The following is a 17,142-nucleotide window of genomic DNA, read 5'->3' as shown; positions in this document are numbered from 1 at the left end:
TAGAGAGATGGGATTCCTGAACGTACTTTCTTTTGTTCATTGTGTCTTTGGCTCCTGTTTGTAGGAAGTCCATCACAAGTGGGAAGTTTAGAGCATAAATTGCTTTCAGAAAGGAGCACCTGATTCCAGTTTTCTATTATTTAACCCCAAAAAATTACAAGGAGTATTGCCATATGCTCCATCATCCTCAGGCACAAGGAGCGGAACATCTAAAATGTAACTTCCTCCCACACCAACGTAAAATCATCTGGGTCAACACTAACAAGAGAAGTTTTGGGAACAGTGTGGGACTTGTATTAAAGGCAGCTTCACCTAAGTCAATCCATGTCAAAGAAACATCCAGTACACTCCAGACCTTCCCAGGCCCTGCACAGTGAGGGTCAAACCCATTCCAGAGCAGCCTGGTCCCTCTGCAAGCTGATTTTTTGGTTTTACCTCCCCCAGCTGAGACACTTGGGGAACATTCAGAGACAACATTCCCTTCACAGAGATTCCCAAGCCTCTCCTTACCTTCCCACACAGGTAAATGATGTTGGTGTCCGGGTCATAGAATGGCAGCAGGACCCCATTACTGGTGTCCATCTCGTGAAGGGCAATTGGCTCCTCCATGTTTTTCTGGAAATAAAGAATGCCAGGGATGTTAATGAAGGCTGGAAAAGCACCTGTTACCACAGGATCTAAATTATTAACAGCCCTGTAGCCAGTGAGCTCCCAGTGGTGTCTGCACCACCTGGAAGGATCCCTGTGTTACAACAAGTGCTGGGAATGTTCCCAAGCTGATTCATTCCCCCAGGGGCATTTCAATCACAAAATTCAATAAAAACAAAACCCAAGAAAATCCACCAAGTCAAGGGAAATATGTGACATAGCCATGATGTCTTGTGTCAGCGTGATGGGATGGGTGATGGATGAGGGGACAGAGGCTCCTTCCCTGGAGATATTCAAAAGCCACCTGGACACAATCCAGGTGGTCCCTTCCAACCTGAGCCCCTCTGGGATTGTTGTTGTCCTGCTCTGCACATACAACATATAGAGTGAAGTGACCTTCCCACAGCTCCTCTGCTCCCTGTGCACCTTCCCAGGCTCTTCCAACCTGCAGCTCCCTGATCATCGCTGCTCTTGGAGAGACCCAAGAAAACTCAGTTCCTTCACTGAGTGACCTTCCAGCCCAAATCATGGAATACTTTCTGGCATGGGAGCAGGCAGTATATGGAAGAGTCTATATACTAGGAATTTCAGAAGATGCACTGGCACAGGTTGCCCAGAGAAGCTGTGGCCGCCCCATCCCTGGAAGTGTCCAAGGCCAGAATGGACGGGGCTTGGGGCAGCCTGGGATAGTGGAAGGTGTCCCTGCCCAGGGGTTTGCAACAGGATGAGCTTTAAGGTCCCTTCCAACCCAAACCATTCCATGACTTCATGACTGCAGGGCTGGGTTAGTAACTCAACAGAGGTGACCAGGGCAGGAAGGGGACAGGGACATACCGGGTTCCACAGGGCCAGCTGCCGCTCGCTCATGCGGCTGAAGCCGGTGGTGAAGATGTTTCCATCAGCCAGGAAAATGGCTCTCATGGGCCGGGCTCCCTCGTGGGTTTTCTCTTTCTCCTGGAAGAGAGGAGCAGGTCAGTCTCCAGCAATGGACAGGAAAACCCATGGTGTGGTGGATCCTCTCCCAGCTTCATGGAATTGCTGCAGGACACACGGCTGCTCCTTGCAGGATGCGATCCAAGGAGCAACATCCAACTATTTTTCCCTGATGCTTGAGGGAAGAAACCAATTGCTAAGCCACAGAAGAAGTGGACATTCCTGGCTCTTCCCAGCTTTGCCCATCAGCCTCTTGCAAAGAGGTTTTCCTTCAATCTTGCAAGCTACAATACACACAGGCTGCTAAACCTCTGCTTCCCAGGCACAACTCTGGAACTGTAATTATACAAAAGGATTAGATGTGGAATTACACTCCTTCAGGTTTTAAAACTGAGCCCTAAAATCCTAGTTCAAACACTAATCCCAATAAACCCAGACAAATCCTTCAACTCCTGCTATTTCTTCTGTAATTTTTGCCTCACTTTGAAAAACACAACTGAACATGGTGTGAAAATACTGAGTGAAAGGTTATTTCTCCCAGTTTTCTTGCTAATTCACTGCTGGAGTGAAATCCAACTGTTTCTTTAATTATTACATGAACTTACAGCAACAATTTCTTGTTTCCTGGGGTCAATAACTCGGACTTTCTTGTCTTTGGAAGCTGTACAGATGAGGCTGCCATTGCGGTTCCAGCTCACATTGTAAATCATATCCACGTGCATGTCATCCAAGTTGATGAGGGCTTCTCCTGTCCCCACATTCCAGATGATGATGGCATTGTCACAGCCTAAAATGGAAAATAACAGCTGCAGTCAGAGCACTGGTGAAAAAAGTCACACCAGGAAACAAGCCAGACGTGGGGAACAAGGGATAAATCCGCTGCAGCTCCAAAGGTTTTTGGGGAAACCAAACACCAAACTGGGAGCTGAGAAGGGATTTTTATCAACAGGAAAGACTCAGCTTATCCAGCAGTCCAGCTGAAAGGACTGGCTGCTTTCCTTGGGATCCAACCTACAGGTCAGGCTATGGAAGCCTCAGACTACACTGATGGATAATTAATTATCCAATTTATTTCCATAATGATGTGACAGACTTTCAGTGGTGAAAAGAATCTCATTCCATGGACTGTACCAGCCAAGGAGACAATTTGGAAAATGCTGACAATGAAAGCTTGTGGGAGGAACGGCAAGACTCTGGGATACCTTGCAGGGATCAAGGGAAAGAGAAACACTCAGCCCATTTACAAGAGTGTATGAAAACAGGGATATGAGAAATGCAGAGGTAAATAGTTGCAAATAGTTGCAAATAGCTGCAAATCAAATAAAGTCTGGAACAGCTTTAATACTCTATTTCATTCTTCCAGACAATTCCCTGGTGCTTGTCCCTGTAAAGTGAAGATAAAACAGGCTGAGATAAGGAGGGGGCTGCCAGCCACTTGTTCCAGTGTTCCCAGGCACTGCTGGGAGTCTTGTGATTCACAGGGATCTAAGCAGCTGGGAGAAGAAAAATGGGAAAGGAGTCAACACCTCTGCTCCAAAATTCCTGGAGGGAGATGCCTGTGGCCCCTCCCAAGGCCGTACCTGCGCTGAGCAGCACATTCCGGGCCGTCGGATGCCAGGCCACAATTCCGACTCTCTTGGAATGGCCTTCCAACACCACCACTGGCTCTGTCAGGGACAGGGTGAGCCCGTTCTCAGGAATCTGCCACACCTGGGAAGGGAAAGGAAAGCTGGTTAACCCAGGCCATCCCCTCTGAAGAGCGTGTGGCTCGTCTGCTTCCTGCATCCCACAGCCGGCGGCCAAGCTGTCACTTCTCCGTATAAACAGGAAGAGGGAATCGTTCCCAATAAACCCTTGGCTGATCCATGTGTAACATCCTTCCTCACTCATGTGCCAGCACCAAACCACCAGCTCCTGATGCTGCAACTCCCTGTTATCACCATGTCCAGAGACTTGTTCAGCTCCAATCCTGCTGAGGAGGAGTCGGAAAAACCTGCCTTGGAGCTCCAATTCCATGTGAACGAGCTGCTGTTTTTCCAAACTGTGCTTGTCCCTTGGAGGGATGATACTGCAGCTCTACCAGTGCCTACTTTTTAATCCTCTAGAAATACCAGCAATTAGTTTTCCTGTTAAATCCAGGCTCCTTCCAGATCCCATTCAATCAGGGAAGCATGGCCTGGTCCTGGCAGAGGTTGGAGCAGCCCAAACCAGAATTGCAGTGGCTGCCTGTTCACTTCTGCCCTGGTTACACAACCCTTCTGCTGCAAACATCCTCAGGGAAGGGCCACTGGAAGGAGGAACAGCCACCCAAGGATGCCAGAGCACTGGAATTCCAGCTGTGGAGCCCAAAGGAGGCGGCACCAAAGGTTTATTCATGGAGGGAGGCGGGTTCTGTATCTGGCAGGGATGGGACAACAAACCCATCACCCCAGGCGGGATCAGCCCGACCAAAACTATTCCTGCAATTCAGCCCTGGACAATCATCTTGGAATTGAAGCTGACCTCTATGTGATGCATTAACAAATGCAATGGAATCAGATGCCCCTCAGCGAGCAGTTGGAGCTGCTGGAGGCAGGTGGCAGCATTGGAGCGTGTTTGCTCTGCTTCCCATTGTTTCCTTTTCCTGGAGTTGGAGAACAGGGCTCACCAGACGCTGCCCAAGGTGCCCAACAAGCTGTGGGAGCCGGGAGATGCGAGGGAGTGGATTCAGGAAGCGAGGCAGACACACATGCATGAGGGTGACATGGATTTTTGTGCTAATCCCAGTTTTTCCCCTTCTCCCAGGGATGGCTGTGCTGCAATAAAACCTAGCGAGATGCAGATCCTCAGTGGGTCCCAGCTCACCTCTCAATAACCCAAAAATGATTTAGCTTTTCATGGACACAGCACTTGGCGCTGTCCCTCCCCACCAGTCCAAGGAGGAATGACCATGATGGGAACACCACCTCAGGAGAGGATTCCAATAGGAACACCACCTCAGGAGAGGATTCCTCTGCAAGGGGGAAAATGGTCACGGCCCCAAGGCTGCCAGAGCTCAAGGAGCGTTTGGATAACGCTCCCAGGCACATGGTGGGATCGTTGGGGTGTCCTGTGCAGGGCCAGGAGTTGGACTCGATCCCTGTGGGTCCACTCCAGCTCAGGATATTCCACGATTTTATGGAAATCCCCCTCTCCCTTCCTGCCTGATGGAAGAGGGCTGGTGACACAATGACAGAACTGAGGCTTTTCCAAATGTGATTTTAAACTGGGGATACAAACAGGAGCTGCTCAGCCTGAAGAAGCAGGATGTCATCCTGCTCCTTTCCCATTCCCTCCAGCTCTGTCACTGTGATCCAACCCCTCTGAAGTTCTCCTGAAACGTGGCACGCCTGCGAAGCACAACAAATTCCTGCACCTGCCCCGACACCTAAAACTGGGTTACAAATGTGTCAGGATAATGGAAACAGCTTTTTTCCTGCCAGTCAGGGAGTAACAATGTGACAGCAGCAACAGTTGGGAACATGTTTGTGCTGGGAATTCAATGTCAGTCTGAGGCATTTAACTCTGTAACCGTGTGAGGTCTCTGATGAGCCCTCGGGGTTTGGTGGGTTTTCTGTTTCTCATCATCTGTCCTCCTGCATCTGTAGGGTTAGTTTGGATACTGGGAAGAAATTCCTCTCTGTGAGGGTGGTGAGGCCCTGGCATGGGCTGCCCAGAGAAGCTGTGGCTGCCCCATACCTGCAAGTGTCCAAGGTCAGGTTGGATGAGGCTTGGAGCAACCTGGGATAGTAGAAGGTGTCCCTGCCCATGGCAGAGGGTGGCACTGGATGATCTTTAAGGTCCCTTCCAACCCAACCCATTCCATGACTGTGAACAGTCACTTCTTCCCATGAGAGAAAAAGTAGGATAAAGGGACCTGCCCCACTCCCTCAGCCTCCCTCTCTTTGCGGACAAAGTCTTGAAAAGGGAATTTATTCACCAAAAAGACCCAGGAACAGCAGAAGCTTATAGGCCAAGTGTGACCTGCAGACCCGCTGGGCAGGGGCAGAGCACCTCCAGCCAACATTCCTCCCTGTGAGGGGCAGCAGCAGGAAAGGGACAAGATTCCCAGCATCTCTGATTCTATTCTGCACCATCCCAGCCAGGAAGGGTCCAGGGATCCCTCTGAGCAAGTGCATCTTAACAGCAAAGGAATAAAAAAAAACCAGAACCAAGTTTAAACATCAGCCAGGGAGTGCAGGGGGTGGGAGAGGGAAGGGAGACAAAATACCCATGAAAAGGGGTTTTTTAAAAGCCTCTGGGGAAGATTTTTTTTCCATCAGGGAAAGCCCCAATAGTTTGGAGCAGCTGCAGAGCAGTGTAATCCTGGGCAGATTACAGAATATTGACCCAATAATCCTGCCTAGTATTCCAAGAAATAATAAAGAAATGAGTGTGAAAGGTCAGGGCATGGTCCCAAGTGACCTGGCCCCACGTTCCACGGTGGAATTCCAGCCTCAGTATGGGATCAAATTCAATTCACAGGGAAACTAAGGAAATTTGGATACAGGACCCAGCCTGGTGAGGGTGAGGACTCAGGATAAATCCCAGGAAAATGCTGCAGGATTAACTGGGCATCAGTAAGTGTTTGTCAACTCTCCGGTCTGGGAGTTTTGGGTGTTTTTTGGGTTTTTGGGGTTTTTTGAAGTCAGCAGGGCCGGTTTGTTTGTGCTGGAGGAAGTGAAGCCGTGGCATGGCAGAGGTTTGGGTTTGGGTCTCACAGGAAGGGCAGGAGGGGAAGGTTTTGCACAAACAGCACGTGAGCAAGAAAACAAAGCAAACTTTTTTCACCCCCTTTAAAGAGAAGCAAAAACTGTCTCTTCTGGCTCTGCACAACCTGCAGAGAACGTTCAGCCCATGTCTAGAAAGAACACCAATTCAAAGAACATCAATTCCTATATCATAAATATTAATTCCTATCACCTTAAGTGAGGAAACAAATGAGTCTGAGCCCTGGGTTTATCCCTGCCCTTGCAGGAAGAGGCACTTTGAGCATCATTTCTGCAGCTCTCAGACCTTCTCCTGGTTGACCCTGTCCTGGTCCCAGAGGTGCCCACAGGTTGGTGCCCACTGCAAGGGCTCTGCTTCGATTCTTAAAGCAATTTGCTCAATCTCATGAGCTCTGCTCTGCCCATTACACCCAAACTCATTAGTATCCACCCTCTGATGAAGCAGATTTCCCATATCTGAGGAAGGGCCTCGACACCATCTACAAGCCTTTCTCCAATAAAACATTTTCCAGCTGAATTCAAAGCCTGCAGTACATTCCAGCCATTCAGCACCACACCAAGCAGGAATACTGAAGTAATTCCTTATTTGCTGGCACAAGGAAACAACTCTTCCAAGGGATGTTCTTTACACACCAATGCAGTTCCCAAATGCCCCAAACAATCTGGGATCCATCATTTCTCATTTTAAACCTCCTTAAAACACACACATCTTCCTGCATATCCCTGATCCTGTGAGCACAGCAAGGACTCACCTATTTCACCTTCCACTCCAGACAGGTCACACCAAGAGGTACCAAACACCACCATGAGTGGGCAAATCCACAGTCAGCTCCATCCTGGTGCCTTTCCACATATGTGCTGCCTCCAGGGATGCAGGGAAAGCTCATCCCCACTTTGGGACGTGCAGAGAACCCCCCATGAACCCACACAGCTCGTTCAGTTGGAGGCACAGATTCCCACATGGTTTGTGGCCACATTAGGAGCACTTAGACAAGCACTTGGACAACTTGTAACTGAACACTGTTGATTTTTCTCCATAATTCAGTCCCCCTGGAGCCTTCCAACATAGTTCTCATTGCATTTGGATTAGAGGCTTATTTTGCCTCCAAAAAGGCAGCTCTGGACCTGCTGATGCTCATGTTTCAGAGATCCTTCCAATGCAGCCCTTCTGCACCCTGGTTCCTAGAGGAACATTCCTGCATCCTTCAAAAGTTAGTTCCAGCCCAGTAGTGAATGTTACAAACACAGAAGCTTGTTGTTTTGTGTAATATTTAATATAGCCCATTTTGTTAACATGCTTCAGCTTCCAAGACTGAGAGATCATAGGCAAGAGCTGTCCCAGGAAAAGCCTCTTGGGATGAATCCCCTCCCAAACATTTTAACGATGAACAGAAGCAAAGGAATTTATCTGACATGATCTATAATAAGATTTCAATATAACATTCAGCCTACAGCATTTCTAAATATGGCCAAAGATCCCTGGAGTTATTTGGCATTATTTCATCTTCCAAGGATTTTCTTTCACTGGTTCTGCTGTGTTTGCATACACGGGATTCCACATCCGTCACGGAGCGAGCCCGGCTCCTGGGCACTGGGCTCTGCCCGAGGTGAAACAGGTCTCAGGACCAAGCCTGGCAGATGCAGAACTTGGATTATTTTTATTTGTTCATTAAAAAAAGCCCTTCTGACACCTGCTCACAGCCTGCAGATAAAGGAAGAACTTCAGGCGTCCCCCTTAAATCAAGGGTTGAAGCAACTCTAAAAACTGGTGGGCTCGTTCCCTTCCAATCCCTCCCTCTTCCCAACACACACCGCTGCATCCATGGGGATATGTGAGGTAAGGAACCACCTGTCTTCTGCAAAGCTCTACAAATCAGAACACCTCACCACAGACCAGCACTCTTCTCATTCCTCTTTTCAAACATCAGACAAATCCTCAGGGGAAGGAAAAATGGGAGAAATTCTTCCCTGTGAGGGTGGGCAGGCCCTGGCATAAGTAGCCCATAGAGGTAGTGGAAGTGATGGAAGTGTCCAAGGCCAGGTTGGATGGGGCTTGGAGCAACCTGGTCTAGTGGAAAGTGTCCCTGCCCATGGCAGGGGAAGGAACTGGACGATCTTTAAGTTCCTTTCCAACCCAACCCATTCCACAACGACTCTGCCCTGCCCTGACTCTGGAACAGGAGGTGTTTTCAGGAACACAAGTGTCCTTTGGAGCAGGATTTTTAGCAAGGAGCAAAGCCCACCCCACAATGCCCAGGGCACACTCACCATGACAGTACAATCCTCGGAGCCGCTGGCGATCACCTGGTCGTTGTGGGGACACCAGTCGATGTCCAGCACTGGTCCCGTGTGGCCACACACTGTGGGGTAGGACTTGTCAATCCTGCCTGTCTGAAGGGAGAAAACAAGAGAGAGAGAGCTGTGATATTGAAACAGAGCAAGGAAGTGGCTTCCCAATGCTACATTTGCTCCTCCAGTATCCAAAATTTCATGACATTCGAATCAACTCATGGATCAGCAGAGGAAACACACTGGTAACTCTGGGAACTCCCCAAGGTGCAAGAAAAGGGTTCAGAGGTTTGGCACAGCAGCTGTGCTCCCATGGCATGCAGGGATGCTTTCCCACCCAAATCTCAGCACTTGCTGTGATGCCATGCCATCCCTTTGTCCATTCCCAAATTTTGGGGAAGAACAAAGCTCTGTTTTCATCTGTGTTTCCCAACAGTGGCCAGTGGTGGCTGAAGATAAACAAGCTCAAATTTGAATTGAAGGTGTTGCTGCTCATCGAATTACCAAGTCTCCCTTCTTTTTTCATTATAGAAGGATTTTGCTCATATGGGAAGTTTTTAGTTGTGCAGAGTAAAATACTGTTTTCAGGAATAAATATTGCTGACATGGACTGGAACAGCCACAGCCACACCTGATCCATCCATGGTCAGAGGACCAAGGCTGCCAGCTGCCAAGCTCATCCCAAGGACAAACCTCCCAAGAAAATGAGCTAATGAGACATTTAAACCTGAACTGAGACAAATCAGTGATGCCAAGACAGATGATGCAGAGACACCAACTTTGCCACCAGGTCTATGTTTTGCTGAGGAGCCCCTGAAGCACCTGATCCCCCTCAGCTGCTGATGCCACCAACAGGGAAGCAAGGGAAGGACAATCCCTCTAATCATGGTTCTCTCTCTTGGTCAAGCCTTGCACAGATGGAAAGCAATATATAAAATACTGCAGACACACAGCAGTAGCAGCAGGGTGAGCAGGACACTCCTCCACCTCCAGGGCCAGACCCCTGGTCCTGCTCCAAGGGGTTTTGTTTCCAGGGAATGGCCCTGTCATGATGAGTGATAGGAGAAGAGAGACAGGAGGGAGAGGTCTGGGATGGGGTCATCTTCTTTTGTGTTTAAACATGCAGAAGAAATGGTTGGAATTTCATTTTTGCCATTGGATGATAACATTCCCCAACCCTGGAGATGACATTCCTTAATATGTGCCTCCTACCAAGCTCCATGTGGGAGGCTGGGCCTATTCAAGCCTGTTTTAAAGCAGAATAATGCTGGATACTGGTTTTTGAGGACAACTGACCTGAAGGCTCCACTACCAGCAAAACAAGACCTTGATCCAAAAAATCCCACTATTTTCTAAGTGGCCAAATTTAGGTTTCAAAAAAAAAAAAGAAAAAGTCTCAGTGATTCAACTGCATTTGAAATTCTTAAAAGGCAGAAAGAGTTGTAGATGAAAAGCCATAAAGCTGCCATTCAAGAATTAAAGCCTGTGTAATCCCTCTTGGATGCCATAATGTGAAATAGGATTTAAAAAATTAATACACCCAACTGCCACGTTCAGTTCATCCATTTTAATGGACCTAATTAAAAAGAGAACCATGCAGAGCACATGGACATGGATGTATCACAGGAGGCACAGGACAGGCCACAAAACATAGGCCTAACCCAAAAGGGGCCCACAAATAATCCCAGAATCACTTATGCTGGAAAAGACTAGGAAAAGACTAAAAAAACCAGGATTATTAATGCAAAATGTCAGTGACTGCCTGTCCTGGCTCCTGGTAGGAAGCAGTGGAATCCTCCAAGAGGAGCCCCTGGTAATTATTTCCAGGTTGCATGAGCCCTTGTTGTTTTAGTTTTGAGTTTTTACAGTCATTTATTACTCTGGAGAGGGGGAAAAAAATCAATTTGAACAAATTAAAGCACAGACTTCACCTTTCTGTTTGATCAGAATGAACCTGCACAGCCTGAGCAGGAGCAGCCAAGAGCCTGTGACAGCCAGTGGAGAGCAGGGACCAGGCACTGTCCCTGTGCCACCACCTGTGCTGGAGCTCGGACCTTAAACCAAGGATCTGGTACTTCCATAAAGAGCAGTGCTTGTGGAATCATGGAATGGGTTGGCTTGGAAGGGACCTTAAAGATCATCCAGTTCCACCCCCTGCCATGGGCAGGGACACCTTCCACTAGACCAGGTTGCTCCAAGCCCTATCCAACCTGGCCTTGGACACTTCCAGGGATGGGGCAGCCACAGCTTCCCTGGGTAGCCTGTGCCAGGGCCTCACCACCCTCACAGCCAAGAATTCCTTCCCAGTATCCAACCTAAATCTACCCTCTTCCAGCTTAAAGCCATTCCCCCTTGTCTTGTCCCTCCTGGCCCTTGTCCAAAGTCCCTCTCCAGCTCTCTTGGAGCCCCTTTAGGCCCTGGAATGGGCTCTCAGGTCTCCCTGGAGCCTTCTCTTCTCCAGGTGAACACCCCCAGCTCTCCCAGCCTGGCTCCAGAGCAGAGGAGCTCCAGCCCTTGGAATATCTCCATGGCCTCCTCTGGACTCACTCCAGCAGCTCCACATCCTTCCTGTGCTGGGAACCCCAGAGTTGGAGCAGCACTGCAGAGGGGTCTCACCTGAGTGGGCCAGAGGCACAATCCCCCCTGCATCACCTGCCAACACCCCCCCACCCCTGCCTGCACGAACACCCAAATCCCATTTCCAACAGGGAAGGGACAGTCAGGATGGGGAAAGGAGATGTTATTTAGCAGCAGCGTGGGAGAGACAAGAACTTCCAGAAATCTCAAGTGTATTTATTCACCAAAAATTACCAAACCAAAACTACCAAACTAGAGGACAAACAAAAGAAGGAGATGTCCCACAGCTCCCTGGAGTCTGGCAGAGGAAAACAATACTGGGGAGATGAATAGCCCAGGGGCATCTACACTTGGGCACGAGAGGAGCAACTCTGCTGCTCATCAGGGTCCATAAATAATCCCAGAATCAGCTAAGTTGGAAAAGACCTCCAACATTATCAAGACCCATCACCACCTTGTCACCCAGACCAGAGCTCTGAGTGCCACATCCTTGAACACCTCCAAGGATGTACAAAAATCAGCATAAAATGAGACTAAATAAGGATGTAAACGGGCTGTTCAAAGCCCCAGCTGGGTGAACACTTGCAGAGAAGCTCCTGCCTTGTGGTCAGAGGCACAAACTCGTCTCTGCAGAGCAGAGGAAACCGCAGGACCTTCCAGAGCGCGGAGCAGAGCGAGGGCTCCGCTCAGCAGCGCTTCCGAATCCGCCTCAACTGCTCTTCTCCTCAAAAAAACACACTTATTGCAGAGCCTCACCTCCCAGAACTGACTGGGGAGCCATCACAGGACAGTAACCCATGTCACCACCCCAGGGCCTGACCCAGCAGGGTGAGAAATGAGCAATTTTTAACTCAGAGGTGTTATTTTATCACCTCTCTACATCCGTTTGTCAAACACCACCCATGCAGGACACACCACAGATTCTGCTCTCTGGAGCAGGGAAACCTTACTCCTGGAATTGCACAGGACTAGTTGTGCACAGAAGAGCTCGAAAAACAATATTGGGGGGGGGGGTGCCAAAAAGGAAAGACCAGGAAACCTCCAGTAGGGAATTAAAAACCAACGAGGTTATAAAACGCCCAAATTCCACGTTTCTAAACACAATTCCTTTCCAAAGAGATGCCTCTGCCAATGGAACACCACAAGGTTGGCAACTTGGCTGCCAGCTGGGGGAGTTTCCATGCTCCTGTAATGCTCCCAGGTTTGGGGATTTATTTATTTATTTGTAAAATGTAATCTTTTAATTAGGGCAGGATTTAAAATACAGCTCAAGTGCTGCTACACAGCTTAAAATTAACTCAGTGCGACTTCCAGAAATTAAACCCTTCTCATAATCCACTATGACTGTGGTTGGGCAACACATCACAGTAATAACTTTTGAAATTTGGAGCTGTGTGTGATAAAAAGTTGGCCAAAAAGGTGAATTCGAGGATTATTAATAAGTTGGATGGTGTTGACTAGAAGCACACTCAATATTCAGGTCCTTCAGCAGGGGGTGAACTGACCTTACTAAATGATTTTTTTAGTGCTTTCATGTATCCCAGATCAGAAAAAAAAAGTTAAATAATCAGAATTATTAAAGCCAGATCAGAAGAAAGTCACAGATGAGAAGAAAAAAAATTGTTATTGATTCCAAAAGGGACAGAGAAGCAACATGAGAAAACTGTTCCTAAAAGTGGGAGTTCTATGAATTAATTGGACTGTCTTGTGATCCTTTCTCTGCCAGAAAAGGGCAATTGGTTGCAGGAAACAGCTCATGGATTATGGTAAAAATATCAGGGAGAGCAGCTGCTTCCCCAGCCCGTGGCTGCTCATGGAAATCTCCATTTAAATTGGGGAAGTGGCATCGAGTTGCACAAGGCAAAGCAACCCCCCCCCACTCTGCACAAGTTTGAGGAAGGAAACCAGGTCACAACTGCAAAGTTTGAAATACCAACCCACTGCACCTTTTCTCTGCTAGAAAAAATACTCCTTTTTTCTTTAAATTGTGTCTTTGCCTTCCAAAAGCCTCAAGTTTCACCCAGTGCAGGGAGGGAAGTTGAGCTCTGGGCATTGACCCTTCAGCACCAGCTGGTCATGGAGGAGGCACTTGGGACAAAACACTGGGATGAAATGGAAGTGGCTGGATCTCTCCTGACCGTGACCAAGAGCCATTAGTCACCCACAGACCAGTCAAGGCATCCAGAACTAATCTGGAAGATTTAGGAAGAGTTATTCCCAAAAGGTCCACTGGAGAGTCATGCAATAGGAGACTCCTGTAACTGTGTTCTCCAAGAATCCCTCAGCATTGCTCCTTGCTCTCTTTACCACCTTGACAGCTGCAGGGCTGGGACACTGGATATTGGGAAAAATTCCTTCACTGGAAGGGTGGTCAAGCATGGAAAAGGCTCCACAGGGAAGTGGTGGAGTCACCATCCCTGGAAGTGTTAAAACACAGGCAGACGTGGCACTTCATGACATGGTTTAATGGGATGGGGGTGATCAAAAGATTGGGCTTGATGATCCTGGATGTCTTTTCTAGCTTTAATGAGTCCATGATTCCATCACAGGCTGCCACAGAATGCAAACAGCTCCTTGTTCTGGAGCTCCCAGACCAGAATGGATGTAGAAAAAGGAGGGAAAAAACCCATGGTGACCAAGTACACCTGAACCTGGTGATCCACTGGAATTGAGCTGACAGGGCTAAATATAAACTTCTTTTTATAGAGAAACATCTAAGGTGAAATAAAAGGACAAAATCCATCACATTCTTCTTAAAATGGCTGTAGGGGCTCAATGAACTTATCACACGAAAACCTCCTGATTTTATTTTACACACAGTTTAGAAAAGGAGGAGTTTCATTTTTCCCAATGCTTCCTGGAGGAATGAGAATCGGGAAGAGCTGCTTAACATGTCACATATGCCAGGGTTGAACACCAAGGCACATCACTTGCAGAACAACATATTCCTTGGAGAAGATCATTCCCGAGGTGTGCACACCCCCACCCACATGCCAGTTGCCTCCCAGGGCACCAGCTGATCCCCCATCCTGCAGGAATGCTGCCAGTGTGGGGAGAGTGCAGGAAGGAGTCAGGAAAACGGAAAATCTAATATAAGGTATATCCAAAGGGAACTGACTAAACCTCTGCTAATGGCCTTATGTAACACAACTCGTGGCTGAAGGAATCTTTCTACGCGATCTGAAAGAAAAAGGGAACATTTGCAGCAGGTTTTCCTGTGCAGACACAAACTGCAAAGGTTTTTGGAGGAGGGGAAAAGAACTTTGTATCCTCTGAATGCACGTGGTTTGCATGTCACTGTCCCCAGCACATCAGGAAACCCAGAGAATTTTCAGCTGGGCTGAAAAACGGGGATCACCCATGGAGTTGGGGGACTTTGTCCCCCACACCCCCCTGCTCTGACAGGGAGGGCTCTGCTGCTGTTTCCATCAGTTTTGGAGGGGAAATGAGCCATCAATCCACCTGCACCAGGGATCTCTGGAGGACAGGGCAGGAGAATCACTCCTTCCCTTAACTCCCTGACTCTTCAATTTCTGAGCAGTAGGGATTACCTCCCATGGAATGGTCTGGGTTGGAAAGGACCCTACCGACCATCTAGTCCCATTCCCTGCCACGGGCAGGGACACCTTCCACTAACACAGGTTGCTCCAAGCCCCGTCCAACCTGGCCTTGGACACTTGCAGGGATGGGGCAGCCACAGCTTCTCTGGGCAGCCTGTGCCAGGGCCTCCCCACCCTCACAGGGAAGAATTCCTTCCCAGTATTCAATCTAGCCCTGCCCTCTGGCAGTGGGAAGCCATTGCCCCTTGTCCTGTCCAAAGTCCCTCTCCAGCTCTCTTGGAGCCCCTGGAATGGGCTCTCAGGTCTCCCTGGAGCCTTCTCCTCTCTGGGTGAACACCCCCAGCTCTCCCAGCCTGGCTCCAGCCACTGGAGTATCTCCATGGGCTCCTCTGGACTCTGCTGGAGGTGATCTCCACTTGACCCACCGGTACAAGGCCACCACAGCTGAGACACTGCCTGATTGAAGAGTTTTATATTTTGACTCCTTCCCTGTGTACCTACAGTTTTCCCTGGGATCAAGCTCAAAGAAAACCAGCTCTCCAACCCAGTCTCTCACTGTCCAGAACAGGCAGGGAAGTTTCCTGTCCTTCCCTGGTGTGTCCAGTTAATGCTGATCATCCTGACTCTTATCACCTACACAGCACTTAAAAACTTACAGCTTTTATAAACTATGTGGCTCATTCCAGCAGAGGCCAATGCTCCAGACCAACCAACCTGTGGGAATAAGATTTTCTGGTGCCGGAGCATGGGAATGGCGAGTTCCTGGCACGGCCCCTGCACATGTGCGTGCAAGAAAACAGGAAGTTCAGACAAAGCGTTTCCACAGCCAGCAAAGCCGGCTGGGCTGCACCAGCCCGGCCCCGGCTCCATGGGAGCCACGGGGATGGAGGGGGGATGCAGACCCCTGGATCTCCTGTCTCTGCATCCAGGGGGTGCTGGAAGGACCCTCAGGGCCGGGGGCCCGGGGCTCAGGACACGCCGAGGCTGTGGGTGTGCACGGGTTAACCCCTGCGCAGAGGTTGATTCCCGCGCAAACGGGTTAATTCCCGTGTGTGTGGGAATTGTGCACGGGAATTAACCCGTGCACAACTTCTGCACACACGGGTTAGTTCCCGCGCAAACGGGTTAATTTCCACGCACGGGTTAATTCCGGCGCTGACGGGTTAATTCCCGCGCGCAATTCCTGCGCGCGATTCCTGCGCTGACGGGTTAATTCCTGCCCGCCCGCACGGGGGTTAATTTCCACGCACAATTCCCACGCACGCGGGTTAATTCCCGCGCTCAGCGTACGCGGGTGTTAACTTCCACGCACGGGCTAACACCCCCCCATCCCCCCCCACCCCGCGCTCGCGGGTGCACTCCCGCACCCGGGGGTTAACCGACCCCCGCGCCGCCGGGTTAATGAATTCCCGCGCTCGGGGTTAATTCCCGCGCACTTGCCGCGGCCGCGCCCCCGCCCCCGCCAATCAGCGCGGCGGCCGCGAGCGCAGCCATGGCCATATACGGTAAAAAGCCGCGGCCGCCGCAGTGCCGCTGCGGAGGCTGCGCGCGCGCGAGGGGGCGGGGCCTGCGCCGAGAGGGGGCGGGGCTTCCCCCTCAGTGTCCGCTTCCCCCCCAACCACCTCAATGGCCGGCACGTGGTGCGCGGGCCCGGGGACTCAACCCGCCCCAAAAACACCCCCAAATCCCTACCCAGGGCAGGGAGCCGCCCTCCGGCAGCAAGAAACCTCTGGCGTGTAACAAACCCCTGCGATAGCGCCGGAAACGGCGCCAAGGAAAAACACGTTAAAATGAGTAAAATTCCCCGCTTTTCTGCGCTCCCAAGTAATTCCCAGTGGTCTGCACAGCCCTGGCTTTGAGTGGACACGATGCTGTTGCGGGCTGTTTTCCCCTGCAGAAATGCAGCAAGTGTATTTTTTATGGCTCAATTTTAAAATCAACTCAAAGCCATGATTTAAAATTGCTTTCCCCCCCAGCTTTTTTTTTTTTGGTTCCCCTGAAAATAACAAGGGTTTTGCTGCGGGGGACTTAATAAATATCCCTGCTAAACGGGCTCAAAGAGAAACCCAAATGTTATTTAGGGTGTTGAAGGAACTGAAGGAACAATTTCATCAGCCCAGGCTGTAAAAATAAACGTGGAACACAGGAACTGGTTCGAGCTGAATTGCAAAAGAACGTGTCAGGCTGGGGGTGAGGGACACAGCCCCTCCAGCTTTGCAGGAACCTCCTCAGAGTTGGATATTAAAGGGCTGTGCAAGGCAGGAATGGAGCTGAGGGCACCAAGGAAATGACAAGTACAGGGGAGGGTGGAGGAATAACTGAATAAGCGTAAAAATAACCCCAAACATAAGATAGTGCTTCAAAATGCAGAAGCACAGGTCACTCAG

At 49.6% G+C, this 17,142-nt stretch overlaps 1 protein-coding gene across 1 annotated transcript in view; it reads right to left on the bottom strand.

Annotated features, from left to right (window-relative positions):
* CORO1C (coronin 1C) overlaps positions 1 to 17,142 on the bottom strand; it is a 42,728-nt gene that overhangs the window by 5,347 nt on the left and 20,239 nt on the right. Inside the window, exons 3-7 of the mRNA XM_032705675.1 lie at positions 8,598 to 8,720; positions 3,162 to 3,291; positions 2,187 to 2,368; positions 1,483 to 1,602; positions 511 to 615 (exon numbers count right to left, since the gene is read on the bottom strand). Of these exons, the coding sequence (XP_032561566.1) occupies positions 511 to 615; positions 1,483 to 1,602; positions 2,187 to 2,368; positions 3,162 to 3,291; positions 8,598 to 8,720 (660 nt within the window). The remainder of the gene's footprint in view (positions 1 to 510; positions 616 to 1,482; positions 1,603 to 2,186; positions 2,369 to 3,161; positions 3,292 to 8,597; positions 8,721 to 17,142) is intronic.

Source organism: Chiroxiphia lanceolata, chromosome 18 (assembly GCF_009829145.1).
Source record: "Chiroxiphia lanceolata isolate bChiLan1 chromosome 18, bChiLan1.pri, whole genome shotgun sequence".
Lineage (NCBI taxonomy): Eukaryota > Metazoa > Chordata > Aves > Passeriformes > Pipridae > Chiroxiphia > Chiroxiphia lanceolata.
Note: the sequence above shows the minus strand (reverse complement) of the source record. Positions and strands in the feature narration are given on the sequence as shown.